The sequence below is a fragment of the Brachyistius frenatus genome, unplaced genomic scaffold (genome assembly GCF_029030835.1).
Source record: "Brachyistius frenatus isolate BFR_SWC_R1_liver_20210118 unplaced genomic scaffold, ASM2903083v1 Contig_64, whole genome shotgun sequence".
Classification (NCBI taxonomy): Eukaryota; Metazoa; Chordata; class Actinopteri; family Embiotocidae; genus Brachyistius; species Brachyistius frenatus.
In genome coordinates, this window is record NW_027210663.1 from 798,725 (window position 1) to 826,094 (window position 27,370).

The following is a 27,370-nucleotide window of genomic DNA, read 5'->3' on the forward strand; positions in this document are numbered from 1 at the left end:
TTTTTTATTTTTAAAACCTCCAAAGCTGCTCCAGTTACATTTTCTATAGCGATGATGAGAGGAGAGCTGAATGTTGTGGAGCAGTCCGAGCGCTGGATTCATGAATGTTTTCCGAGATGACTGTTGATTCGGTGTTTCCTGAAAGAGAGGCGTTTTTTTTTTTTTTTTTTTAAATCACTGGTGTCTTGGTGGAAAGAGAAAGTTCTTTAAACCCACAAAGTTTGTTCTCCTCCCCCAGACTCTCCGACCCAACGCTTTGCGCGGCCCACCTGTTTTGGCCTTTTCATTATCTCTGCACGGCGCACTCTTTCTTTTTTTTTCTGGAACGGAAGAACAACTTCCGTTTGATGTGTAATAAGTAGAAAATACTGAATGTTTGAGAAGCGAATATTCCCGTATGTTTTACAGGCTGCGAGGACACGGCCTCTTTAATCAACCGAGCATAAATTATCCGTGAGTTCTCGGGCGAAAATCATGAATTTCACTTGACCGGTTTCGTGTGGTCGCGCTGATCATTTGAATGCAAAAATGCTGATGGTATTTTCAAATTATTTTACACAATATGTACCCGTGTGTCTGGAGCCAGTCCTTCTGGAGGTCACAGTTCATGCGAGTGCATTTAAAAAAAAAAAAACGAAAAAAAAAAACCGAATGATCTTTTCTGTTGTAATGAAGCAATCACCCTCGCTGTCACTGCGTTACCGTCCCACTCGCTGCATGATCCGACGACCTTCTGCAACACTTCCCTTTCATGCTACCTTTTTATTTCAACGTCATGTCCGATGCAATAATTGCCATCAATCATCTGATAATTTACACTCCGCCGGAGCGAATATTGCCTTTTCCAGTGTGTTGGGAGTTGAACACCTCCGACAGTGACGGCAAGACATTTTTGAAGTGGCCTATAGTAGATAAAGTGGGCGCGTGAAGGTAAAAACTAGAATCCGACCTCCACATTTACACTGATTTGATTCCAGGCTGGACCTTTGGAAGCCTTATTTCAGTTTAGAGAAGAGTTTTTCTGTTTCTGAAAGAGCTGTGTGAAGCCTTCTCGGTAGTTACAGGAGAGGTGAATATGATGTCGAAACAAGCGTTGCAACCAGATATCGGGCGCTTTGGGACCAAACGGTTCTGCGATCTCCCCGAGAGGAACTACGTACCTCCGAACAGCTTTTTTTTTTTTTCTGTTTGTAATTATTCTGGGGCAACAGGAACGCTGAAATAACGTAAGCCGTCCTGCAGTTGGCAACATTTCCTCTGAACAACGGTCTATCTGTCCGTGTTTCGTTTCGTTCTTTAAGACTGAAGATAAAGGTTTGGGTTGTTTTCGATCGAGCGCTGTGAGGTACTTACCCGTCGTCGGTGTATTTCCTGCAGCAGATGGAAGTTTAGAGAAGCAGCCAGCTTTACCGGCACTTCGGGCAAAGCAATGCCTCTCGTGCTGAAAAGTACCGACCCGGAGGAAGCAGCTGAAAAGGAACTACGGTGGTTCCCCGGTTCTTGTCGTGCGGACACCAGGAAAAAAAAAAAAAAAAAGGGGGAGTACTTCCTCCCACAGCTGTTACAACTGCGGGAAAAGTTCCTTTGGTCTGAAAGCGCCTAAAACCGAGCCGGTTGCAGACCGACGTGAACGCGTGTCATGTATTGAGGTCTTTGTGTGATCTCCTGTTGCCAAGTTCTCTGACGGTTATAATTACCATCGTGAACCAGACTGCCGACAAACCGCCGCCGCTCAAACTAAAGCTGACTAACGCCACCCGATTTCGGTTCCACTCAAGGTGAGCGAGCCGTTTCTCTGCGAGGTACGTTTCAAGATGACGCGCAGTATCGTGCCCTCCGCTTTGTGTCGATACGTTTGAAACTGTCAACGAAAAAAAAGAAAGAAAGAAAGAAAACAAAAACAAACAAAAAAAACACTGGATGCCAGCAATACACATTTAAAACAACAACAAAACAAAAAAAAAGGTCACGTCACCTACCTCTTTTATCTTTTGATGTTCCGGTTGACGGTTCCAACCAGATTTCCACCTCACAGAGTAAAAAGTATTTAAATGAAGGTGGATCAGCAGTCCACGCGTGTCTGTCCAAAGAGGAGTCGGCGTCCTGACGGGTCGGTGGGTGTGTGCTGTTCCTCACGATGCATCGTCATCCGTCAGTTTTTCCTTCACTTTCTGTACAAATGATTTAACTTCTCATTCGTTCTGGGACTACAGCGATCTCGTCTCCTTCTGAAAATCTTGCCAAAAAAAAAAAAAAAAGAAAAAGGAGTTTTGATTGTGTTTTCTTTTTAGGGTGTCAGCAGTCGACGTATGAATCGGTATGAGTGCACTGTTTTAGCCTTATCCCTTGTACTGTGCCAGGGGAACATTGTTTTAATTTCTTTTTTTTTTGTCTTGCCTATTTCACCATACTGTAACCAGGTCACAAGGTGTGACTCCAAATGGCAGCTTGTATGAGCCCTCACATCAGGGTTGGGTTTATTCTTTAACAGCATCTACACCGTCGTCCACAGGCCAAATATTTCATTCAAAGGTGGATTTTCTATGTTTTTTTTTATTTCCTGTCAAAAATGTGCACTTCATGTTTGTTTTGGTTTTTTTTTGTTGTTGTTGTTGTTGTTGTGGGAGAACCCTGTATTACGAAAGGCTGCCTGACCTGTACGTGTCCTGAACTCTATCAACAGAAACAAATGTCGACAAACTGTACTGGTCCTATTTCCTTTGAAGTTGAAAACTATGTAAAAGAACGGTAACGCAGGAGTCCGAGAAATCCCTGAAAACAAGTCACAAATTATTTTGTTTCCTTTTATAAATTCTGTAAATATGTATGATTTGTCTATCATTTAGGTATTTTCATTTGACAGAGATTTATATTCAAATATGAAAATAAAAATGATAAATTATTAGCGGATGGTTTACACGGGCTGTTTTTCAAACAAACAAAAACAAAAAGTGTCTTTGTTTTGGTTTTTTTGGTTTTACGAGGTGCAGTCAAGAAGTTCAGGGTCTTTCTGTTCCTGTGTTACATGTACATTTTTTTTTTTTTTTTTCTGGTGACCACTAATTTGTGCACATTTGGATTTGACTTGAGTACCGCAGCACAAAAGGAGGAATTTAAAAGGACAATAGTTGAAAGGTTCAAATTAGTTTTGGTTTTTGGTTGTCATGGTTGCCGTCTCAACTTTTTGTTTGAACCTCATAAACAGCAAAAATGATCTACTGGTCGCTGCCTAAAACAGCAAAACAACATCCTACTCATGGCATACAGTACTTGTATTAGTAAAATATAGAAACTGGTTAATCTTTTGAGGGATTATTTTATATATATATATAAAAAAAAGGTCCTTAATTTGCCAGCACAAACAAGACAACTTACAGAGTAGACGACATAAAGAGCAGCTAACTTGCACACAGACACACCGTTGATTAAAAATCACTCTCGAGCTGTTTGTCAGCAGTTTCAAGTCTGACAAGTGTGCGTGACGTGTTTTTCCCCGATTTTTGCTGTAAAATGAAAGCAGAAATAATCAGTTATAATAAGGCGAAGTCATGTGACGCTTGTTTTACTAAAGCTCCTTTGTGGCGCCGAGGAGAGGCGACATCAAAACAAACATCATGGGACGAGCTGAAGGGGAAATCCATATTTCTGTTTTTCATTATTACTTAGTGCTTCTTCCTAATTGCTGCAGTGATTTAAAATGAAATGTCTGTAGACAATTTTTTTTAAACTACATAGATTATAGATACAACCCAGAACAGACGTCATATAAAGACCTCTTTTCTTTTTTTTTTGGTCTACAGGTAAAGTCAAGTATTTGACATCAACAACTTTGTTTGGCCTGAAAATAAATTAAGTCTTAAAAACAAACAAACCTAAAAGAATCCTATAGTTTTAAACATTGTGTGTATGAATCGTATAAAGACTCGTACAACATAACTCTCTGTGCATACACTACGCATTAAAATAAAAAGAAACACTGCGTTGCAAATTATGAGAAAAGCCACCGCGAAAAAAAAAAAAACCTTTTGATCTCAACAAATACAAAGAAATACTCTGAAATAATCCTGGAGGGATACAAATATTGGTTTTCATAAATATTTCAGATTATTGGACAAAACACAGCAGAACATTTAAAGCTAAAGTATTCGTGTATAAAAAAAAAGAAAAGAAAAGAGGGATAAAAACTGAACCGATGTGCTTCAGGGTGCTCAGTGCTGCCGTCAACAGCATCTTCAAATATATTTATCTTCACCAGTGAGAAAAGAGCATTTTAAATGTTGCCGATGCTGCATTCACATCATGTCAAATAAATGGGGAGGAGAGAAAAATCTCAATTCTATGTCACATCACATAAACGCAAATTATATATAAGTTCCTTTTACTCTTTTACATATTTCTAATGATTAGAAATTTAAAAAAAACAAGTAGTTTTGCCAACACAGTCCTGATAGATCTACAGTTCTGGGGGAGGAGAGAGAGAGAAAGGGAGGGGGAGACACACCAATACATGTCTGACCTGCCCAATATTTCTAACTCGTTCTGATCCCCGTGCCTGAGATTACATTCTGTAAGAAACGGTGTGAACGCAGCTCTATTTTGAAGCTTTTCTTTTCTTAAATCATTTTCACTAAAATGTCAGCGTGCCGCAAACTCGCGCCGTGGTGTCATGTGTACATGGCTCCATGTAGGTCCTCCAGCCGGTGCTCCCGCTGTTTTCTTCTCTCCTACAGGACAGAAAAAATTAAAAAAAATAATAATAATTCAGCTACAGAAACACCGAAAGCGCAGTCGGAAGACGAGGACCGCCCAGCGGATATTTACTGCACGCTCACCTTGTCTTTTTTAAATTCCTCGTACTCCGGATTGTCAGTCGGTAGTTCAAGTCGGCAGAGCGGACAGGAGTTGGTCTGTAATTTAAACATACAAAAGACATTAAAAGGATTTGTAAACGCGTGCGTTACGGGTGGAAGCAATGTTCTGAATTCACACATTTGTGAGCTCTACCTTGCCCAACCAGGGCAGTATGCATCCTGAGTGAAAAAGGTGTTTGCAGGGCATCTCTCGAACCGTCTCTTGTTCCTCGAACTCCAGCAAACACACAGGACACTTGAGGCCTTTGTCTGGGAGAAGTCCAACGTTATGAGTCCAGGGAAGGTTTGCAAAAATACGCATGCTTTCATGAATCTACCCAGGTCCTCTTATCGTTAATGAGACATTTCACTGGAGCAACGCAAGGAAGAAAAATAAAAAAAACTATCATGTGGTAAACAAAACAAAAAACAACTTCCATCAACTCTCTGTAATCGGTCTCAAAGCCTGATTTAGCCCTCTGATATCCATTTATTTTTCTATATTTGTTTAATGTTGGTATATATATATATATATATATATATATATAAACACATTTAATTCTACCAGAGAAAATGTCTGTCACCTGCTTGTTCTGGAGAAATGACGACCACAGTGAGCGTCTGAACGGCCGTTTTGGCAGCCGGAGGCGGAAGCCGCTGGTCCCAGTCCGACAAGTCGAACGCGGCCGAGTCGATCAAGTCCAAACCCTGCATCAAAGACCTCCACACGAAGACCAGCAGTCAGTGACAGCGCTGGACATCAATGACCGATATTAAGCTTAACATCAGGCGTGTCTCGTCTCACCTGGCCAGCTCCAGCAGTGCGTTCTGCCGGTACTGTTCCTCGGGGTTGGTGGGCTCACAGTCGTGTTCGTCGAAGTAGGACGCCATTCTGCTCCGAACAACGCTCGTGTCTCCTTTGCATTAAGACGCCTGCAGACAAACAAACAAACAAACAAACAAACAACAAAAAGATGCAAAAGGCTCAATAATGTGTCAAAAACTCAAATTCACAGCCATTAATTAAAATTGTAGCCCGAGTTTAGAGTCACTTCGGGACACGTGTGAGAAAAAAAAAAAAAAAAAAAAAAAAAGCAGCTACGAATAACTTTGGGGAAGTCAGCACTTTTGTTTTCTTTACGCGTCGTTTACTTGATTTTTATTCGGGTTTATACGATGTAATTATCTTCATAGGGCTCAACATCCTTTTCTTCAAACAAGCAGAAGCCAGAGTGTCCAGTGTCAACAAACGACGGTTTTATAGGTCGAACATATTCAGTCCAACTGTTCATTCTAACAGAAAATAATTCTTTCCATCTTTGAAATTTATGGCATATAAATGAAGTCCTGTCAATCATCCGCTGGAGGTATTTCTGCTCGTGGGAGTGACGGTTTTCTGTCCTGCTTCACTTGTGACCCGAAATAAGACGAGCAGACATTAAATTTAAATTTCCACTGTAGCTCGTTTCACACACATCGAGCTACATTTGTTTTTGGCCCCTAGAAAGTTGGAGCCATAAACTCCCATGAAAAACTGTCTTAAGTGCATTTTATTATTTACCTTAAAAAAATGTTGTTTTTTTTATTTATTTTTTTTAATTACTCAATATTGTGTTGAATTTGCAGAATTCTGGAAAAAAAAACACAACAACACTTTCATTCAAGACAAGCTTCTTCTTCAGACTTTCAAAACTTCAGACACACTTTAGTTTTAACATCTGGATACAGACACTTTAGTTTAACATCTGGACACAGACACACTTTAGTTTAACATCTGGACACAGACACTTTAGTTTAACATCTGGACACAGACACACTTTAGTTTAACATCTGGACACAGACACTTTAGTTTAACATCTGGACACAGACACACTTTAGTTTAACATCTGGACACAGACACTTTAGTTTAACATCTGGAGACAGACACACTTTAGTTTTAACATCTGGACACAGACACACTTTAGTTTAACATCTGGACACAGACACTTTAGTTTAACATCTGGACACAGACACTTTAGTTTAACATCTGGAGACAGACACACTTTAGTTTTAACATCTGGACACAGACACACTTTAGTTTAACATCTGGACACAGACACTTTAGTTTAACATCTGGAGACAGACACACTTTAGTTTTAACATCTGGACACAGACACAATGTAGTTTTAACATCTGGACACAGACACTTTAGTTTAACATCTGGAGACAGACACACTTTAGTTTAAACATCTGGACACAGACACAATGTAGTTTTAACATCTGGACACAGACACTTTAGTTTAACATCTGGAGACAGACACACTGTAGTTTAACATCTGGAGACAGACACACTTTAGTTTTAACATCTGGACACAGACACACTGTAGTTTAACATCTGGAGACAGACACACTGTAGTTTAACATCTGGAGACAGACACACTTTAGTTTTAACATCTGGACACAGACACACTGTAGTTTAACATCTGGAGACTACATTATTCCAGTGTGTCTGTGTCCAGATGTTAAACTACAGTGTGTCTGTGTCCAGATGTTAAAACTACAGTGTGTCTGTGTCCAGATGTTAAAACTACAGTGTGTCCGTGTCCAGATGTTAAACTACAGTGTGTCCGTGTCCAGATGTTAAAACTACAGTGTGTCCGTGTCCAGAAACTACAGTGTGTCCGTGTCCAGATGTTAAACTACAGTGTGTCCGTGTCCAGATGTTAAAACTACAGTGTGTCCGTGTCCAGATGTTAATCCAGATGTGCAGTAGGAGCAGATCGATACATCGTGAAGGGTAATTATGGGTCATAACTGCTCTGAAGCTCCGAAGAATGAAAATCAAACGCGGCGTCACGCGTGTCGGTGAAACTCGAAACCTTTCGGCATAAAGTCGCGTCGTCACCGAGGAGGTTCATCCGCCGCAGGAGAACAACTGAAGCCGCCTCGTCGACCATCGAAGTCGGACGAAGTCTTCCGCAGTTGGCGTCGACAGCGACCCATAACCGAAGCTACTTACTGAGTGTAGTTTACTTATAACGGAGAAACGGTCGCGGGTAAAGTCCGAGAAGTTCCGGCAGCTTGTTCTAATACTCACAACACGACGTAAGAAAAGAGTTCATTGACATTGAACCTGAAGATCGATGTCACAAAGTTGCTCGACTTACCCGGTACGTTAGCAATAAACATTTGTCATTTTTCCGGGTGTGACGATGACAACCACGCGGCTTTTCGTCCAATCAAAGTAGGGAATCACTCTTCTTCGTCTTTTTAAGATTTTGCATCGGCTGGCAGATAATAATGTTACACCGCCACCACCTGGTGCGAAACGTGTACTGGCGGAATTGTTATGAATTTCTCCAGAAAGTGTTGTCCAAACATCTGGAACAGTTACTCTCTAAGGTTCATCGATATGAACGGATAAATCATCATCGATTTTTTTTTTTTTTGATCTGATAAAAGCACAATATTAGCTGACGTGCCTGTCGTTGTAACAGAGACTTTCTACATTTGCGTATTAATCCGGAGGAGGTGCCGCGCAGCTGGACTGATGTTTGTAGTGTTTAATTTCCGGGTAAAACTTATCATAAATGAATGCCCTTCAATAACTTTTTGATACCAAAACAGGATTTATTTGCATAATCAGACTAGAACTGAGGAATCTCACTGTTCATATCTATTGACATTCAAAGTGAAAAGGAAAGAAAAAAAAAAAAAAGAGTGAAGAGACATGAGAACATATCAAAGAAGGTATGGCTTTGGTTAAACAACACTCTACTGACCTGCTTTGAAAAGAGAACTGTTACATGGTATCTTAAATAGAGTGAGAAGAGATTTAAGGCTCGAGAATTCCCTGAACAAGACAAAAGGCCAAATATATATATATCTGCTGCTCGTCACGGAGAACCCACCTGGAGGTCGTACAGTAGATGCTACTCAGATGCTCAGAGACAAAATGAGCCATCTTAGTCCTACGATTTAATCTGGCAGACCACCTCTTTTTAACAGCCTATATTTTTTTTCAGTGGACTCACAGACTAATAACATGAAAACAGAACTGTGGACTATCGACCTGCCATCAGTGTTTTGCTGAATTTGCCAGTGTTATTAGACATGATACAATGGCACAGACAGCCAGTTAAGAAACACGTGCTGATGCTGAAATACAACGTTGTTAATCCACAGTTGCATAGTTATTGGAATATCACAGGAAAATTTTGTGTTCTGTTTGTATTATGTACTTCGTTCAAAAAAAAAAAAAAAAAACATTCATCAGCTTTTCAATACAGTAATGACAACAAAAAAAATACCTTTGCTGTGCCTTCCCAGCAGCCCTCTTCTTCTTTGAATGAGTGGTTATTAAAACACATGTACATGCTAAGCATGCCAGCGCTTTGCTTACAATGTAGCTGCATTGGATATTTACAAAAAAGAAAATAACTTCTCAGGATGTACTCAGAAACAGTAATAGTAGTGTAAGAGGATACACAACATACTCTCAATGTCTTTGAGCGGTTCCACTTCACTGTACGAGACAACTGCAACAAACTGTTTTCTGACCGTTTTCTCTTTTCCTCAGTGAAAAGACAAGGAATGATTTGGCAGCACAAAAAAAAAAAGTCAGAACGTGAGAGCGGACGCTGCAGCAACAGGTGGACGGCTGCATCTGCACCACCGTCCAAACAGACGCACACTAACAACATTTGAAAACACAATGATTTGAGGGTTATGCCAAAGAATGGCTCTCTTTGCCTTTGGAAAATGTCCAACACATCTAAAAGGAGACCGAGAGAAAAAGCTACGTCTTCTGCGTATCAGGGTTGCACTTTTTTTTTGTTTTTTTGTTTTTTTGTGTGTTCTAAAAGATTTTCAACGTCCTTTAAATACTGAATATGTCTGCGTCACATTTACTGACCAACACAGAACCCAGAAAAGCTTCAAAAATTATTTTGCTGTCAGTCTAAAAAAAGAAGGACGCGAAAGGCTTTTTAATCTGGCAAGACGCAGTACGCCGCTTCAACCACATGCACATATCCAACCCAGACACACGTCCAACGTCCACATCAGAGGACAACTTCCTTCCAAACAAGCAAACTCCATTCCCACTCTCCCTGTGCTAAATCTGCTTTCGACACATATTGAAGCTCTGAGCCAGACGCGGTGCCGTTACATGTTCTGTCTGACTCCCTAACTGAAGAGCTTGATGAAGCAGCCGTGGCAGTAGGGCTTGTCGTTTTGTTCTTTAAAGGTGCCTTTGTTGAGTTGTTTCAGGCAGAAGGCGCAGACAAAGTGCTCCGGGTGGAACTTCTTGGCCATGGCCGTGATGCAGCGTCCCGTGATGGGCTTCTGGCAGCCGGAGCAGAGGGAGCCGCGGCGCTCGTGGTAGTGCACTTCACAGTAGGGCTGGCCGTCGTGCTCGAAGAAGCTCCCATTCACAAACGGGGTGAAGCACTCCTGCACGCACGGACAGAGGAAGGTGTTGTTATTCATCAAACGGTCATCCTTACCGAGGTGCACTAACTGTTACGTGATGGGGACAGAAAATGCATCGCACAAACCCTGCAAACAAAACACTCGGGATGCCAAAGAGAGTTCAGTGCTGAGATGTAATTCTCCAGAATGGCTCTGGCACAGCCGCCACACTTCGGTGCAAACATGTCAAAGTAATCCTTCCTGCAGTAGGCTTTTCCATCCTTTTCATGAAAACCTTCACAAGAAAAAGAAAAAAGAGAGACAGAAAACATTTTTTTTTTTTTTTAACCTATAAATGTAAACAGAAACTATTACACAATACGAAAACTAAATAACTAATTTGACTATTTCTACTATGATTGTTTTGGATAAGAGAAAAATCCCAATACCCTCTGGGCCAAAGAAGGATCCACACTGAGCGCAGAAGAAGTGTTCAGGATGCCATGTCCTATCCAGCGCCGTCACAACTTTCTAAATCGATACAACAGCGTTTATTATTAGCCGAATGATCTATGAGAGACCACATGTATTCCAGAGCAGTGACTCACATCCAGTATGGGCCCGTTGCAGTAGTAGCACCGTGGAGAGAACAGATTGTGGTAATCTTTCTCACAGTAGGGCTGTCCTTCACGCTCAAAGAAGTTCCTGGAGCCGATCTCCTCCTGACAGTGTGTGCACACAAAGTGTTCGGGGTGCCATGTGCGGCCCATGGCAGTCACCACCTACTCAAACAGAGGAGTTGGACTCTGCATTTAGTGTGCAAATTTTAAACATGATTATGAGAACGATTACATTTTCATATATAAAGGTTCTCACCTGTCCCACAATTGGCTTACAGCAGGCACCGCAAACTCCTTTAGCAACCGTCTGCACCCCCAGTTTGTTGAGGTCCGACTGCAGGCTCCCGAGCATGTTGTCCAGCTTGTTGACCTGCGTCGGGGCCCCGCTGGGAACACCGCCTTTCCCTTGGGCCATAATCTGAAATGGTTCAGCATGGAAATAGTTATGCGCTGACCTGAAATGTATCAAAAGTTTCAAATGAATCACGGCGTGCTTCTTAGAGGTGTGAAAAACAGAAGGGGTAAGAGATGGGGATTCATGCCTGCATCGGAGAGAAGACCGGGTCATACTCTGTTTGGCAGCCTACAGACACCAGGACTTTGGGTGCTACTGGTGGAGCTGGCTCCAGTGATGGTGGCTGGGTGGGGGTTTTAAAGACAGGAGGAGGGGGCTCTGGTTTGGGGGCGGGAGACTCCTGAATCGGGGCTTGTGGAGGTGAGGCTTTGATAATCTGCCGAAGTGCAGCGTGAACTTGTTCCTGAACATGTGGTGGGTGGTGAGGAGGAGGAGGAGAGGGGGTGGAGGAGGAGGAGGAGGAGGAGGAGGTGGCGGTGGTGGTAATGGGACGGGGGGATGCTGCACTGGGAGTGGCCGCTTAGGTTCTTCTACAACAAAGGGGCGACGGGGGCCGGGGGGAGAGAGAGGTGGGAGCACCTTCCTCACGGGGACAGGAGACTCTGGGGGAAGTATCATCTGAAGAAGAGAGAGAAACAGAAGAAAGGGAGGACACAGAGAGGAAACGTATGGAAAACTACAGAAGGTGAGTTAATAGGAAAATGAAACATTTAGTGAAAACTGTTGAGCACACTGAAGCCAACCTTGTCGACCTCACCGCCGGCCCATTCAGGACGGAAGCGCTGCGGTTTGGAGGTGACGATGACCCCCTCGGTCAGCCAGTCGTCAGACTGTTTGCGCCGCCGCTCCGAGCGTCCGATCCCAAGCTTACCCTGAAGCTCCTCTATGAGACGGTCCTGAGAGGTGTTCTTGTTTACAATGACGGGTCCCATCTTCCTGCGCAGATGACCGTCTCGTAACATGGGGTGCACATTGGGAGTCTCCTTAGTGCGCCTAATCACTGATTTGATCTAAGGGGGAATGGTGAGCACCTTAACATACGTCCGCACGGATCAGAAACCAGCTCAAGAGGTTACAGCAGCTCTGAAGCAGCAGGCGAGTCACGCAATCTATTTTCAAATCACCGACGTGGCCGGATGCAGCGGTGGTCAGTGGGATTAGAGTCGCAGTTCGTGTACTTCTTGCATGCTGTTGTCAGATTCCAACACCTCCTGCAGCCTTCACCGTGTCTCAAGCAGCCAAATCAACCTCACAATAAAAGGTGCATCAGGATCTTTCAAACAAACCGGTGGAGCCACGCTGAGCAACGCTGCCGCCAAACAACAAGTTACTTGTGAGTGCAGTTCCAAAGCAAACCCTCTTGATTAGCCATCGGTAGTAATCAAACTCGTCGATAAATATTCGGTATTATGTTTCCGCTTTTTAAAAAGACACGAAACCCTTGAAGCAGAGATGAGCGCACATGTGGAAGCATCACTCTCTAAAGCAAACAAAAGGCAAACGGGAGCAAAACAAGCCCATCGTGCGTCAAGCAGGAGCGGGGAGATGCATACATGTCCGGATGCCGAGACTCGGTCTATGTTGGGAGTCTGAACCAGGGGCAGGTCCAGGGCAACGTCGGGCGTCCCGGGGCATGAGGACGGGGTCATGGACTCATCCATCCAGCTGGCCTCTGTCAGCGGGGTCATGCTGCCATCTGTGTACGGCCTCTCAGTGTAAGGAGTCATGGTGCCATCCAGTCCATCGTGTAAGGACATGGACAGCTCCTCGTCAGCCCAGTCCAGGTCTCCGTTCCCGTCGGTGCCTCCGTCCACCGAGTCGTCGGTGATGGTGTTGGTGGCGCTGGTGAACGTGTCGGGCTGCGCGCTGTTTCTGTCCAAGGGCAGGATCAGCTCCTCGTGGACCTCCTGCATTCCTCTGCCTAGACACCGTTCCTCCATCTGCAGCTGCGGCTCCTCCACATGTGCCATCGTGTGATTTTGTGCAAAGCTCATTGCCAGCAGCTTGTCCAGCGCCTCGTCCAGGGAAGGCTCAATCTGCTGCACAGAAAGGGGGCTGGCTCTCTGCACCGCGGGTGCTGCCTCCAACAGTTGTCTGCTGGAGCTAGTGAAGGCCAGCGGAGACGGGATCATCATTGAAGAGACTGGAGATGGGGAGGAGGTTTTTGAGGAGGCAAGTGCAGGAGGTGGAGGTATAGAGACAAAAACAGGGAGGGGCGAAGGAGCTGAGAGGGGAGGGGTGAGGTTTTTCAAAGGAGACGGAGTGGAGAAATTCAAATCATGAAAACAAGGAGAGACCTTGTTCATAGTCTCAGGAGCACAAGAGAATTTACCAACAGAGGCTGAGGGCGAGACCCGCTCCACAGATGGACTGGAGGACTTGGAGGACTTGTGGTCTAGGACGGTGACAACCGAGGTAAGTGAGGGGGTGGTGGTATTGGAGGGACTTGAACTATTTCTCATCAGGTTGGAGTTAGAAGAGGCGGACTGAGCGAACAACAGCAGAGACTTGGTTTGGGACGCCAGCATGGTGGCAGAGACGTCTATGAAAGAGTCCATGTCAAGGTCACTGGCTGCAGAAAGTGAGGACGTAGGACTGTGGGGAGGGAAACGGCTATGATGGGACATCTGCACGCCACCGTCTCCACCATCCTCGTCTATGTGCAGCTCTAGACCGGCAGGCAAAGAGAAGAGAGGAGAGGCACAGGCAGAGGCAGAGGGGTGGGACAGACTAAAGGAGGGAGAAGCCACTGGGGTAACGGAGGGAGAGACCGGAGGATGGCGAAAGCCGGAAGACGCTCCTGCCGGGTCGAGCAGAGAGCCCAAAGAACTGGGCTAGAGAACAGAGAAGCACAAGATAAGAGGAAGAGGACAGAAATCATCAGGAACATGACAGGAGAAGATCGGGTTTGGGTGATGAAGTGGAGCCGTTCCCGTGGTTACAGGTGCTGCTTTGTACCTTGAAGTCAGACAAAGAGGCCATCAGCTCATCGAGCTCTCTTGTGGCACAGGAGGCTGAAATCCTCGCTTGCTGTTGAGACGATGTGTCCAAATCACTGTGGCAAGTGGAGGGGCTGGAAAATACAAATTATAAAATGATTTGAAATTGAAATGTTACTGACAATGAAACGACAGATATGTCGTGTAAGTTCTCACAAGGTTCCCAATGACGAGGCGAAACGTTTCCCTGGCTTCTCTAGCTCTAAAACGCCAAGCTGACTTTAGAGAACTCACTGCCATTATAAATCTATTTAAACGGTCTTCATACTGCGTGGATAAGAAGCTGAAACTGCTACCGTAAAACTTTGCTTTGGTCTTTTGTCTTTTTGAAGGACGAACCTAAAAGACGCAGGTCCAGAAACGGCAGCCAAATGTGCTCAACAAAGTTCCAACGGTTTCTCTCATACAGATTCAGAAACTTCAACTCAAACAGAGTCGCATCCAACAATTTCTTTTACTTTCCAAAAGCAGAAATGCAACTTTCAAACCCACTTCCATAAATGATGGGCCTGACCGGCAACATGTCAGGCGGTGGGAGAGTAAGTTTGGTTTGACTTTCCGTCAAAGAAGCTCTTCAAACAACTTAGGGTTAGGGTTTAACTATTAGACACGAAATGTCCTCTACATTACTTAAAAGACCAGTTTCAGTGCATTGATCACTCCATGTGATGTCACATATCCTGCTCGCAGGATACGCTCACTCGAACCTCAGATTTATGTAAGCTCAGAGAAGCTTTCAACTTTCAACAGGGGAATTTAAAAACGGTCTTTTAGTTATCAAACTCTGAACATACATCGTTCTGCATGGTGAAAGTCAAACGCAGAAGGGAAGCAATATATACATGCAGCTGCTGTGGAGAGGCTGTGTGTACCTGGGTGACGGCACGGAGCCCTCCAGCTCGTCCAGCAGACTCTCCACGGTGGGTCGGGCCTCCTCCAGCCTCGTTCCGTTCCTCTTGGGTTTCTCTTGAGGTGGGGGGCTCACCAGGATGTCCGGGGCGCTGCCGTTCTCGTAGTGGGTGATGCTGCAGGATGGTAAGGGGGGAGCTGCCTCCTCTGTGGACACAATAACATTACTACTAATGCTGTTCCAACACAAACAGAAGCGATGAAGCTGGAGGGGGGGGACGGGGGGGGCGCGTTGTCTCTACCTGTGGTGGGGAATGAAGGGGAGCTCTGTTGAACGGCATTGAGTTCCAGCAGAAGCCTGTCGAGCTCCGAGAGGTTACTGCCCAGGGCAGAAGTCATGGCTCCTGTTGACGAGTCTGATGTCTTCTGTTTGTTTGGAAAACTGAGGAGGAGACACAAAGAGACGGCAGTCAACAGCAACTAGAGGTGAAAGTGTACGCGTTTACACACACAACCTTTCAAGTGTGTGGAGGATACCTGTAGACGTGGTCCTCTTCAACGTGAGACAGTGGAGAACTGCTACTGTCCCTGGACCACGAGCTCTTCTGGGCTGAACCTATCGACTGCAGAGGACACATCAGTCAGTCACTGCTTCATTTTGAAATGGACCCAGTTAACTTTTTCTGATGAGTTTGAAACACGAGATTGCGATCAGAAGAGGCATCACGTGCACACGCAAACATATATTTTAGAGATGTACCTGCTGAGAGGAGTGGTGGGAGTCCGGCTGATCTATCAGAGACCCGTTCAGAGCCTCAGCTGAGGGTGGAGGAGGGACCGGAGGTGGAACCGACACATCCTGGTATGACTGTCCTCCCGTAGGGATGGAGTACGGAGTCTCTTCAGGCAGGAACACCGGTCGTTTTGAGATGTGGGACGTAGTAGATTCCAGGTCCGCCAGCAGCGCGTCTGAAAGATACGAGACATCTTTAAAACAACAACAACAACAAAGATTCTGTACCTACCGGAAAAAAAACAATCATACATACATTGAAACAAAAACAAAAAAACACAATCAAAACCTGATACTCGGGTACCCTGTGTCTTCTGCACAAATATATCACACTAAAAATTCCTCAACGGTTTTTGCCGACAAACATGGTTTGGCTTGGAGGCCAATGAACTCTTTACTGTGACTGTTGGATGCTCTGAGGTGACTAAAGACTGTGGTGTCAGGTTGTAAACGGCAAAGGCAGCGAGGTTTGAGTCTCTCATTCCAACCTGTCAACAAAAAAAGCTTTCTTCTCAGTGCAGACCATCCATGAGTAAGTTTAGACCACGTGACCGCCACAGCACAGCAGAGTACACGACAGGGCCCGAATTCATACCTGGACACATCAGGCCTTCAGAGAAAAATCCCTCTGAAATCCCCAACATACATTTTCAATCAGTCCACACTAAAAAAAATAAAATAAAAAAAAAATACAACCGTGTGGTCAAATGAGAGTTACCTGTCTGTTTTTGATCTCTTCATTCGGTTTGTGTCTATGATTAGTCTGGGTTTTATGCGAGTGAGTGTGAACTTAACACGACTGATAAAACAAAAGAAGCAGACACGCAGAGAGCGAGAGAAGCTCTGGATCCAGTCCAGGGTTGCGGGGGTACAGCGTCGCCCGGCCGAGTGTTCACTGGAACGCAGGAACAAAATAGACTCTTACGTCACACAATCCATCCATCCATCCTCAGCCTGTCCAGAATAGACCGCAATCGCCATCTGCATGTTGTGTCACTACAGAAGCTTGGACTTGTTACAGTCCGTTTCAAACAATCGCTGCACATTTAAGCTTAAACCACCAGAAAAGGAAGGTGGAAAATATCCAAGAAAACAAACATCCTAACGAGGTTTAAAATACAGTCTATGTGAAATAAAGCGTGTCTGAAAACTTTGATTTCCGGTCCCAACAAGATAGGTATAAATAAATGTAATCCTTCAATGCAATGCTGTTTTGATGTCATCCAAATAATTCTACTTCACCAAATACTCGACAAAAACATTCAGCAATAAAGTCACGTTAATGTGAAACTTAAAATGTTACACGTACACATGTATGAAAACGTTCACAGAATATCTGGGGTATTAAATCAGACATTGAATAGCCTCAAAAAGTTTTCTCTTTTTCTGTGTCATCAAACAAGTAAAGCCTCTTAGTAAGAAGAAGGGAGAAGAAATGACAACGGGTGTCACGGTAACGCCGCAATACAAACATGTCGTTTTTCAATTCTTAGAAAGTCCGGTATCTACTCACATTTTTTCCACGTGCTTTATCGGTAATATCCTCCACGGATTATTATACGTGTGTGTGTGTGTGTGTGTGTGTGTGTGTGTGTGTGTGTGTGTGTGTGTGTGTGTGTGTGTGTGTGTGTGTGTGTGTGTGTGTGTGTGTGTGTGTGTGTGTGTGTGTGTTGTGTGTGTGTGAGAAGCAGATAGCAGAGCAACAAGGAGTGATAACATGCTGCCAGTCTACTGGGGGAGTGGTTTCAGGGCCAAAATTGGGTGACAGTATCCTTTAAATGGCCCTTTAACAAATGCTCACACTCGAATCGGTATTTATACACGAATAAGGACAACAGGATTTTAAACTTCACGTGACAGACTGTTATATTAAATTTAAAATTAGACAGAAGTTTAAATGTTCAGCTCAGAGGAGCGAGGAAAAGCTTAAAGGATTAGATAAACCGGAATCTTTCACGTATCCCTGCATCTAAACTTCCTCTATATTCAGTCTGGACCCTTCATCATGCAGTAGTCCAAAGGGAGGTCCTTCCCAGAAGCCAAAAGTTTAAGTCATGAAGTTTGACATAAACCACATGGGAGCACCAACCTATTTAAAGCAGTAAGCTCAGTGAGTAGCCCATGTCTGCGCAAATGTGCTGAAATATCACGACCAGCTCAAAATAATCTGCACCTGGTGCTGACATGCTAAACAAGGTCTTACTGAAGTTGACTTTGTCACTCATAAAACAAAGCCTGCGGATAGAAATATACCATAACTGGGTTTGGAACAAAGGGGAGTCAAATAAAACGCAGGGATCAGGATTTAGATACGGATCCACATTCCTCTCGTCTTTCAAATTAAAAATGAAAGGCCTCAAGCCTTACTAATTATGGTGATATATTCCTAGAAAGCTCTTCATAGCCTTGACAGATAGGACAGCCATAAAACCCAAAGCCCTCCATAGCACTTTGTCCAGTTTTTGAGACTCCTTCTCTAAAATGGTCTCTGCAGTCATGACGCCTCCTCCCACCTGCTGATACAACACATCTGCGACTGAGGCAGAAAATTGGTGTCGTCTGCAAGTACGTGTTGCTTTCAGCCGTTCTTTCACGGTGCTCTCGTTTAAAATCTGCGTTTGAAGCTTTCCTGCACAAATCCAAACACATGGATTTGTTCAAAATTGATTAGCTAATAAACCAATTAGTCGATGGACAGAAAATGTATCTGTATTTTGATTTATTTTGGTGGTCTACTGTAGCAGCAATGTGTCCAAGTCAAATTACAATAAATAAATAAAGTTATCTTTTTAAATAGTTGACCGAGAGGATTTTCGTAATTTACCGTAAAACATAATCATAGTGATTTCTATATCAGTAAAAAGAAAGACTAAAACACGGCATGAGCAATGACCTACAACAGGTCAGACCTGTTTAAATCTAGCATCAGAGAAAGTGATAAATCTGAAATTTCCAGCTCACATCCTTTTGTGGCCTTTGCCTAAGCAGCCTGCATACCACCCACGCTTCATCCTCTGTGCCTATTAACCGCATCTCTTTGATATCTTTTACTGCTGGTCATAAAAGGATAAAAGTATGAGGATGCTACGGAGGTTTTCTCACTTCTCTTAGTTCCCTGAGGAGGGCAGCATTGAGTCTGGCATGACAACAGACAACAAGCCTTCGTTAGTTTCAGACAAGTTTGGTCCTCATGGAGTTAGAAGCATTAAGAATGCAAACATGCGCTGTAAGCCAGTAACAGGCTAATCTTTTCCACTCCAGACAGGGGGCAGGAGCCACAGTGGACAAAGTCCGATTCTCCAACAGCATCTTGACTCAATAGTCCATTGTGCAAGGTCTGGAGAAATAAAGCAGTCATCTAGGAGGATATGACTGGGACTAATAACTCAAGACAAATTCATCAGACCTCAGTCAAACAATATACTGATTTACAATAACAGAAGCTCTGTCAGGGGATCCAAATGTGGTCACTAATCTTCATTATGTTCAACAAACAACTGGGATGTCATGTGGATAGTGTACACATTCTTGCGGCAGTGGGTACATGTACAGTCCTGCCTCTGCGCCACTATCCACCCACCCAAGGCCCTGCCCCGGTCCTGCAGTGTTTATCAGATGGGAGCGAAGGTACATGGGGAATTCCACACATTCCTTTGTCCACTTTGCAGAAAGCAAGCAAGCAATCAGGCAGAGACACGGGGAAGGTGGCTCGAGAACGGGGAGCATTAAGTGCTCGTAATCCAGTGAAACCTCATTTAAAATCCAACCTGTTTTAACAGGAATCAAGATTGTAATAAAATCTACTCAAGCATAAGACTCCTCTAACACCGCAGGATTCAAGGTGGTGAGCCGATGAAGAATGTGCTCGAACACAAAACACCATCTGTCAGTCCAGAAAATAAGAATAATGTGTTGACGATTGCAGGACCCATTCGGCTAACTACAGCATGCTTTGAATTCCAGGATAAAGGAGATGTCGATGTTTTTACTGCCCATTTCCCACAGAGCGAGGAGTGCAGTGCATGCAGGGAGGGAGGGAAGTAACCAAGGCTGTCTAATCTTTTCTATTAACATGTGGGCACCGGTGATGGGCCACCAGGGCCCACAGCTCACCTGTTTATAGCCAGGGAGCAAAAGAGCAGAACTGGCCACAGTCCCACACCGAAACCCTACCCCATCAGGCCAACCCAACATGATATTTATATCAAACAAGGCAGGCAGGGGCCAGGGAGAGGGGGTGGAGGGTGAGATGCCAGTGAGACAGACAGGGCAGGCTGTGTAGAAAGCAGGCGTAGAAAAACAGGGAATGCGAGTGAATGAGAGAAAATGGACCAACAGCGAACAGATGTACCGAGAGTTAAAGAAAGGTCAAGCCTTTTATCTTATAGATAGCCACCTGTTTCTACAGCAGAACACACAATGCCACGCAGACAAAGGATGAATGAATGTAATAGCATACTATCAGGGAGACAGAAGCATCTTGGGGTGATTACTGCCTAAAAATACCCGGCAAAGCGGGCCCCATATCCGAAAGATGACACTCCCCTTGAGAGCGCGCTGGACCAAAATAAAAGTACTTCCCCACAGACCAGTAAATCAGATGACAAGGGAAAGTCTGAAAACTGATGTAACACCCAGTCACCAAGGACACACTCATACCGACGCATGTATGAAAACGGTATGTCAGCGAGGAGCCTTTTGTGCTGCAAGCGAGTGTAATCGGGTGGGATGAGACGGCCGTTGAAAAGAGGCTCGAAAAGAGGCTCGTCTCATGTTAAAACACTGACAGAAAACACACATCTGTGCTCCAGACTGCAGCCGTCCTACTGAAGTGCAGACATTTAATAGCTATCAGCGAAACGCTGCTGCATTTAGATTCAGACGGTGAAGTTCTTCAACATCACCCAATCTGGCTTGTAACCAATTAGGCTGGATATCATTTTACATTTCCACTTGTGTTGATACCAGTGAACCAAAATAATGGTCTAAACAAAGTGTTGCATGAATTATTAATAGTCTACAGCTGCCACTAACAATTATTTTCAATGCTGATTAATTAATCAGTTCTTTTAATTAATCTATTAAACATTTAGTCAATAAAATGTCAAAGAAATCTAAAATTATACATTTGGTTCAATTAAAACACACAAAGTAATTCATTTTACTCTAGTTGATAACAAAAAAAGCAACAGTAATTTGAGGTGCAACCATACTTCTTTTTTTTTAAATTACTGAAATAAACAGGTTGCTGAATGTTTTTTTTTTTTTTCCTGTTTTTAAAATCTGAACTTGGCAAAATGGTCGTTTAAGTCCGAAACGGTATGTTTGAAAGTTTAAGTAAAGGAGAGCACTTATCAGAGCAAGCAGGCGATGCCAATAACTATCTCACATTTTGTCTATTTCAAGAAGCTCTCAAGGTTTAGTAACAAAACCTGAAGAAGGACAAAAATGTGTGACTAAAACTGTGACAACAGAATTAGTTGTGAGATTCCCTGCTCTGCTTATAGACATGAACTTCCCCTCTCTTCTGAGACATACTGAAAGCCCCTGAATGTGCTCTGGGGTGTCCCTATCTTGAGTAACGCTGGAAGAATCCAGCCGGGGCTCAGGTTCCTACTACATTGCCCTGACCTGTTGGTAAAATAATCAGCGCTGATGTCCGAGCCAAGTTGCAAGGCCACGGGGGAACGGGGGAAACAGCATGGCAGAGAGGAAGAGGAAGAGACTAAAGCTGCTGCGAGTGAAACAACAGTATGGTGCAACGGAGTTCAATAGTGAAAACGCTGTTCTAGCATCAGGATCACACACTGAAGGCCCACAGCTGCCCCCTCTGCCAGTGTTTGCTGGCCTCCAGCACTGACTCTGCTCATTGTTTTTCTCCTCCGTTTCCTGAGGATGTGGGGTAGGCTCTGTTGCCTAACCGATGAGGTCAGCCACGCAGCGCTCTCTTCCCCAGACCCAGAACAGGATGGGTGTGGAACTCGGGAACGAGACTGATTTACAGTCGGGAGCTTCCCTCTTAGCTTAGCGGTCGAGCCCACTGGTTAGGGGTGGTATGTACTAACCCTGCTGCTCTCACAGGGTGACGATAGCTAGTCTGGTAACATTAACTCTGTGCTGCCGACACACTGGGACACAGAGACCACTAAAGACCTTCCAAGATTTTTTGGTATGCTGTGCAAACGCTGTAACATTTAAGACCAATGCTTACTTGCATCGAAGCCAACTCTCATTACTGCCTCGAGTATAAGAACCTTCCTCCGCAAGGTGATCAACTGATACTATCTCAGTAAATCTTGGGACTGCTGTGTGTTTACAAACGGCATGTTTAGAACGTGTTGCCGTGTGTTTTAGCCCACATAGCGACGACACGGACATGCAGGGGCCTCAGTATATCTGCAAAAACAAAGCTGAGCGTCCCCCCACTGTTTTAAAGCCGGTCTGCAGTTCAACACCTGTTCTCTGCTGCGTTTCTTCTCAGATGAGTGCAGCAATAAGAAAGTTTTATGGGTAGACTACTGCTCACTATTCTTTCTTTAGTCTATTACACAATAAATGTTTAATTTGCTCAGCTGGAGGATTAAGAAAAAGGAAATAAAGAAAAGAAGTTTCCGCACGTCAGCATTACAAAGTAAGCAAGTTCGACGACCGACATTACAGTCGAAAGGAAACAGGAACATTTTGAGGTATGACTGCAGTATAATTAAGTCTCTAGATTCAAAAGTGTGTCAAATCATGCAATGCTGTTATTATGTTGTAAAGCACTTCTTTACCGCTCTCCGGGCTGGATTAACACACCAGCAGGCCTCGACAGACTCTTGAGTTCCCAACATTAGATTTGCTGTTAACCGAATAAATGTACAATTTAGAAAAAAAAAAGGACAGACATTAGTACAACTAAAATACTTAAGGAAATGAAACTCGGTTTTGCAAGAAGGGTAAAGATGGGTTAAAATGCAGAAGCTGCCTTTTGGTCCTGAGATCTTCAGTTAATATTGTGTTTAATAGTCCTTCTTAAGACATAATGCACGTCTACATTAATCCAGTTTGTGTGTTGACCTGCAGACATGAAGCAGGCCGTCTACAGCAAACTGAGCTCAGTCTGTCTGAATGTCACACAATCTTGAGGAATTCACAGAGAGCTGAATGACGGCTTCATACCCAACAACCATGAAACACAGAGGCAGAACAGACGGGACACCGGGACCTCTGATTTAAGGTCGACATCTGGGTGAGGACTCGTCCCCTCGGCCACATCAGTTACAAAAGCGAGGCTGTGGACCCGGCTGCCACCTGGTTGGGACTGAAAAAGACCGATCGAAGAAATCCTCTGGAAAAATCTGTCTCAGACGAACAGACTGGAAGAAGTGCTCACACTCTGCTGAGGGAATTCCCTTCCTCGAGCACCGTGGGCAGATCAATATACACACAGAATGAAAGGAGAGAGAAAACAGTGGAGTCTGATCAGGTTTCCAAACAGCTCAACGTAGACCTGCCGGTAATCAGTGAGCCGCAAGACCAGGACCTACAGGGGCTTGTTAGCTGGAGGTTTACTGGAACCTGGAAGCACAGTAAACCCCTGTCATGAAGTATTTACAAATATTTACCATAGTTTGTTGATTTCTGCATATTTAAGGGTCGACGTGGGATGGGGGGGGGGGGGCACATGATGTGGACAAATATGTCTGCTACAGCAGGGTCAGGTGAAAGCCATTTAACTTGTCAGACCTCAAAGCTCGAAGCTTTTAACAATCTCCAAGTGTCTGTAATTACCAGAGGACCAATGTCTGGGGAAGACGTGCAGAAACCGACAGTCCTCCCTCTGGTGGCAGCATGTGCAGGGTTGAAAGCAGTGGCAGGAGGTGAGTCATGACCCAGAGAGTATTTGGCCTTGGACCCCGACACAGAGTGATGTTCGAAATTCCTCAGCAGCTTCGCCCCCTCCCTCAGCCTGCTGTTCACGCTGCTTCAGAGAGACTGCAGGCTCCCTCTCCACCAACAATCAGTCCTTTCAGTGGCCTATAGCAGCAAGAGCATCTAATGTGCCCCGGAGGTATTCTTACAACGGGCCAAACGCAAAAATGCGGCCCATCATCTCTCCACTTAAACAATTTTCCATCGTATTTTTACTGCCGTTACTACTTTGGGAGATCCGTACAGCGGGATCGTTCCTACAGACACCTGACAGCCTAAACAAGGGAATTATTCTGAATTAGTCAAGTAAATATAGCAAACTGACCAGCTGCTTAAAACTATAACAACAGAATTAGAAGTTCAGAGTCAAAGGTCAAGGGCCAACAGCTAGTGGGGCAGAAAAAAATAGATGAAGTTAATACAGTACATGGCCTGGACAGACTGTATGTAATTGACCAGTGCTGGTGTTAGATATTGGGCAGATTAAAAGGCCTGTAGTAAATCTATAAGGATTAGTTAATAATGGATTAATTGAAGGAAAATGCCCAAAATTCACTGGTTTCAGTCACACAAAGGTGAGAGTTACAACTTTTACTCAATTATAAATACTGTCTGACTTGAACATTAGTAGGTAATAGTAAATGAACATTAATTTGAATATCACAACCAGTCATTAACAACCTGCATGCTCCTGTGAAAAATATCTATTCTATCAGCGATTATAGAAAATACAAGAGGTTTTTTTTCTATTCAAAAATCTGGTTATTGTGTAGTAATAGTGAGTCAGTCAGGGGATTTTGTACTTAGATGGAAGACAAAACGTGAGTTCATATCTTTTTGCCATATGATTTGAAGGCGACTCTAAATCAATAAATAATCAATAAAAAAGCAAATGTGCAGCTTCACTTATTCAAGGTCTGTAAAGCCTGGTCAAGGAAGGACCAGTCCAAGGTATAAAACCAACCAAAGAAAAACTATTAATAATTTTGGGACATATTCTTATGAAAAAAAATGAAAAAAAAGCCAATTTCTGATTCCTTCCTCTTAAATGTTGAAGCTCTTCTGGTTCCTTTAGTCCTCCATGGTAATAATCTGAATTTCTTTGTATTGGGGGACTGGTGTTTCGGGACAAAACAAGACATTTTAAGCTGCACCTTTGGCTTGGCGAAACATCCATAACAATTAAATCAAATCAATAATTATTTATTTTTATTTGTAGGTCTAAAGAGCACAAGGTCAAGAACCCATCGATAACTACAACTGTTTCATCATAATACGTTGTATTATTTTTTAAATTGAACTTATACCTTGCTCATGTCTTGATCACATACAGCAATCAAGTTTTCTTTTTTTTTTTTATTATTTTTTTTTTTATCTCTTGCATCCAGGCTTTTCATAAGAGGATAAAAGAAAAGAAAAGGAACAAAGTGGTGTGTAATTATGCATCACTGGCAGGGAAGCCTGCTCCATCAGGCTGGATGTTCGTTTTAAAGCAGCCGAGCCAGGGTTGAGCTCACATTGTGCTGTACTGAGCAGTCTAAATGGGGAGGCCTGTTGACTCCACCGCTTCAAAGCAGGAATGAATAGCCCGGGGGGGGGCAAGAGTTGAGGAGGTAACGTTGAAGCTCGATGTCAAAATGTCAGCCAAATATCTCCTCCTCTCTGGCGCACACGTACTGATCAAAAGTGGCTGATTTAAATAAGCATTGTTATCAGAGGACCTTTACAGCGAGGGAGAGTTTTTTTTAGGAAGGTGGTGGTGGTGGTGGAGGTGGTGGAGGCTAACGATGTCCAGCCGCTAAGTTACTCCGATGCTGATTTAAATCAAAGTGTGTTGAAGTCTGTCAAACGTTCACTTTTTTCCTCACCGCGCTGTATTCATTTCTGTCAGGTATCTGCTGTCTTAAGTGAGGTGAGCGACCTACAGCGAAACCAGAAACGGTCTTTTTAACGTTTAAAAAAAAAAAAAGAAAAGAAAAGAAAATTAAAAAAAAAAAAAAATCTTAGGTTCGTAACGTTTTTTTTTTTTTACTCCTCCACCCTGCTGTCCGCTCCTCAACTGAGGCCACACACACACACAAAAACACGGGAGCTTTGAGAAAGTTCACCTCCAAAACTCACCTAAGTCGTCCATAGCGGCTGCCTGGTTGTGGCCTCCCGTCAGTTTTCTGTTTGTCGAGCTTCTCGACTGTTTACGAAGTCTGAATTTTCCTCTTCAAACTTCACTCCGCTGCTTCCCTGGACTTTGGGTCAGGATAGCTCGCGTGAACGCGCCGCGGGATGTGCATGTGTACTTTACCGGAGCGCGCGTGCGCGCGCGCGCGCCGAATGAAGCTCGGTGATGAGCGACATCTAGCGGTCGGAAACTAGAACTACATAGATAAACGGACAGGCAGACAGGTTAGGTTAGGTATTTACTTTATTAATCCCCGAGGGGACATTTATTTTTTCCGCTACAGCAGCATACAGAAGCAATAAGATAATAATAGAACAATAGAAAAGCAATAAAATAGCAGTAAAAAAAAATATTAAATATAAAATGCACAGTATATACAGTACAGTATATATCTATATATATTATATACAAACAACCAAGAAAGGTAGGTAGGTAGGTATTTACTTTATTAATCCCCGAGGGGAATTTTTTTTGCTACAGCAGCATACAGAAGCAATAAGATAATAATAGAAATAATAGAATAAAATAATAGAATAGAATAATAGAAAAGCAATAAAATAGCAGTAAATAGCAGTAAAAAATATAAAATGCACAGTATATACAGTACATTATATATCTATATATATTATATACAAACAAACCAAGAAACACAGTCAACATATATATATATATACAGTACAGTATATATCTATATATATTATATACAAACAAACCAAGAAACACAGTCAACAGTGTTATTGTTGTGTGATGGATTTTGCCAGAGGTGAGTTATTGTACAGTCTTATTGCGGTCGGCAGGAATGATCTCCTGTATCTGTCCTTGTGACAGCGGAGCTGGAGGAGTCTTTTGGAGAAAGTGCTCCTCTGTCCCTGCAGCAGGTGGTGGAGAGGGTGGACAGGATTATCCAATATGGACAATAGTTTGTTCAGCGTCCTCCTCTCCACCACCTTTTCCAGACTGTCCAGTTTGTAGCCGGTGATGGAGCCGGCCTTCTTAACCAGTTTGTTAAGTCTGTTGGTGTCACCGGCTCCAATGCTGCTCCCCCAGCAGACCACAGCGAAGTACAATGACAGATAGATGTAATTTTGTGTGTGTGTGTGTGTGTGTGTATTTATCCATTGCTTACTTTTTTCAAAAATAATTATTTTTTTATCCAACTTATTTTATGTATACGTATTTGTACATTTTTTCATAGTGTGCACCTTTTTGTGTTTCTATGCTGCTGTGACGACTACATTTCCCCACTAGGATTAATAAAGTCTAAGTCTGGATAGGTTAGGTTAGGTTAGGTAGTTACTTTATTAATCCCCGAGGATAAATTTTTTCGCTACAGCAGCATACAGAAGCAATAAGATAATAATAGAATAATAGAAAAGCAATAAAATAGCAGTAAAAAATATTAAATATAAATATAAAATGCACA

General features: G+C 43.5%; 2 protein-coding genes across 5 annotated transcripts; both read right to left on the bottom strand.

Annotated features, from left to right (window-relative positions):
* Positions 1-3,871: 3,871 nt before the first annotated feature.
* rnf181 (ring finger protein 181) lies at positions 3,872-8,339 on the bottom strand. Of its 2 annotated transcripts, none has more exons than XM_069706626.1 (6): positions 7,997-8,339; positions 5,656-5,783; positions 5,435-5,571; positions 5,005-5,120; positions 4,833-4,907; positions 3,872-4,724 (listed from the first exon to the last, which is right to left on the bottom strand). In XM_069706626.1, the coding sequence occupies exons 2-6, from the start codon at positions 5,739-5,741 to the stop codon at positions 4,665-4,667; spliced, it is 474 nt and encodes a 157-aa protein (XP_069562727.1). In that variant the 5' UTR covers positions 5,742-5,783; positions 7,997-8,339; the 3' UTR covers positions 3,872-4,664. The 2 variants fall into 2 exon arrangements, with proteins under 2 accessions (XP_069562727.1, XP_069562728.1); XM_069706627.1 differs by lacking the exon at positions 7,997-8,339 and adding an exon at positions 7,927-7,978.
* Positions 8,340-8,438: 99 nt separating this feature from the next.
* Positions 8,439-26,029, bottom strand: pxnb (paxillin b). Of its 3 annotated transcripts, XM_069706625.1 has the most exons (11): positions 25,893-26,029; positions 15,825-16,033; positions 15,602-15,687; positions 15,367-15,506; positions 15,088-15,271; positions 14,175-14,289; positions 11,118-11,279; positions 10,850-11,023; positions 10,691-10,772; positions 10,388-10,536; positions 8,439-10,283 (listed from the first exon to the last, which is right to left on the bottom strand). In XM_069706625.1, exons 1-11 carry the CDS (start codon positions 25,903-25,905, stop codon positions 10,017-10,019), a joined length of 1,581 nt encoding a protein of 526 aa, XP_069562726.1. In that variant the 5' UTR covers positions 25,906-26,029; the 3' UTR covers positions 8,439-10,016. The 3 variants fall into 3 exon arrangements, 2 of the variants coding, with proteins under 2 accessions (XP_069562726.1, XP_069562725.1); XR_011311244.1 differs by lacking the exons at positions 8,439-10,283; positions 10,388-10,536; positions 10,691-10,772; positions 10,850-11,023 and adding exons at positions 11,404-11,834; positions 11,960-12,226; positions 12,770-14,050 and having other exon boundaries at positions 11,201-11,279; XM_069706624.1 differs by lacking the exons at positions 8,439-10,283; positions 10,388-10,536; positions 10,691-10,772; positions 10,850-11,023; positions 11,118-11,279 and adding exons at positions 11,323-11,834; positions 11,960-12,226; positions 12,770-14,050.
* Between the last annotated feature and the right edge of the window lie 1,341 nt (positions 26,030-27,370).

Excerpts from the sequence above, each read along its gene's own strand:
- rnf181 (XM_069706626.1), bottom strand. The coding sequence starts at position 5,741 with ATGGCGTCCTACTTCGACGAACACGACTGTGAGCCCACCAACCCCGAG. Across the intron at positions 5,572-5,655 it reads GCACTGCTGGAGCTGGCCAG|GTCTTTGATGCAGGGTTTGG; the intron begins GTGAGACGAGAC and ends CTTCGTGTGGAG. Across the intron at positions 4,725-4,832 it reads AGGAATTTAAAAAAGACAAG|GAGAGAAGAAAACAGCGGGA; the intron begins GTGAGCGTGCAG and ends TCTGTCCTGTAG.
- pxnb (XM_069706624.1), bottom strand. Across the intron at positions 15,688-15,824 it reads CCCACCACTCCTCTCAGCAG|TCGATAGGTTCAGCCCAGAA; the intron begins GTACATCTCTAA and ends TGTCCTCTGCAG. Across the intron at positions 15,507-15,601 it reads GAAGAGGACCACGTCTACAG|TTTTCCAAACAAACAGAAGA; the intron begins GTATCCTCCACA and ends TCTCCTCCTCAG.